At 64.8% G+C, this 472-nt stretch overlaps 1 protein-coding gene across 1 annotated transcript in view; it reads right to left on the reverse strand.

Moving 5' to 3' along the window:
- The window catches only part of ZNF609 (zinc finger protein 609), a 15100-nt gene that overhangs the window by 3186 nt on the left and 11442 nt on the right, over positions 1–472 (reverse strand). Inside the window, exon 3 of the mRNA XM_009574452.1 lies at positions 13–244. Coding sequence (XP_009572747.1) covers positions 13–244 — 232 coding nt within the window. The remainder of the gene's footprint in view (positions 1–12; positions 245–472) is intronic.

Raw genomic sequence — 472 nt, forward strand, 5'->3', positions numbered from 1 at the left:
GCAGCGCGCGGCCCTCACATCCTCCGCCGTGCCGCCGGGCGGCGTGCGGTGGTCCGAGGAGTTCTGGCTTCCCCGGCGCCCTTTGCTGTTGGCTCCCGCCCGGGTCTTGCTGCTGTTGCTGGTCCCTTTGCTGTCCGAGGCGGCGGCCGTCTCATTGACGGGCGTGTTGCTGTTGGGGCGCATGCGTTTACCCCTGCCTCGGCCATTGCGCATCTCCAGGTCGCTGGTGGGAGAGTCGCAAAACCTGCGGAGAGGAGGACAAGGAGTTTTTAATGGAGAGACCGCCGTCCCGGGCTACACTGTCCCAGCCTGCGCAGTGGGGACCCCCTTCCTCCTCTTGCTGTCAATCCCACAGGCTTGTCCCCCCACTGCTCCAGCAAAGAGGAATGGGCAAGAGAGGTCCATCGCCAAATGCTCGACCATCTCCAGTCTCCAGGACGAGGGAGCCTGTGACTGCAGGGGCAAAGAGCCA

This window comes from Fulmarus glacialis, unplaced genomic scaffold (assembly GCF_000690835.1).
Source record: "Fulmarus glacialis isolate BGI_N327 unplaced genomic scaffold, ASM69083v1 scaffold15300, whole genome shotgun sequence".
In the NCBI taxonomy this organism is placed as follows: Eukaryota; Metazoa; Chordata; class Aves; order Procellariiformes; family Procellariidae; genus Fulmarus; species Fulmarus glacialis.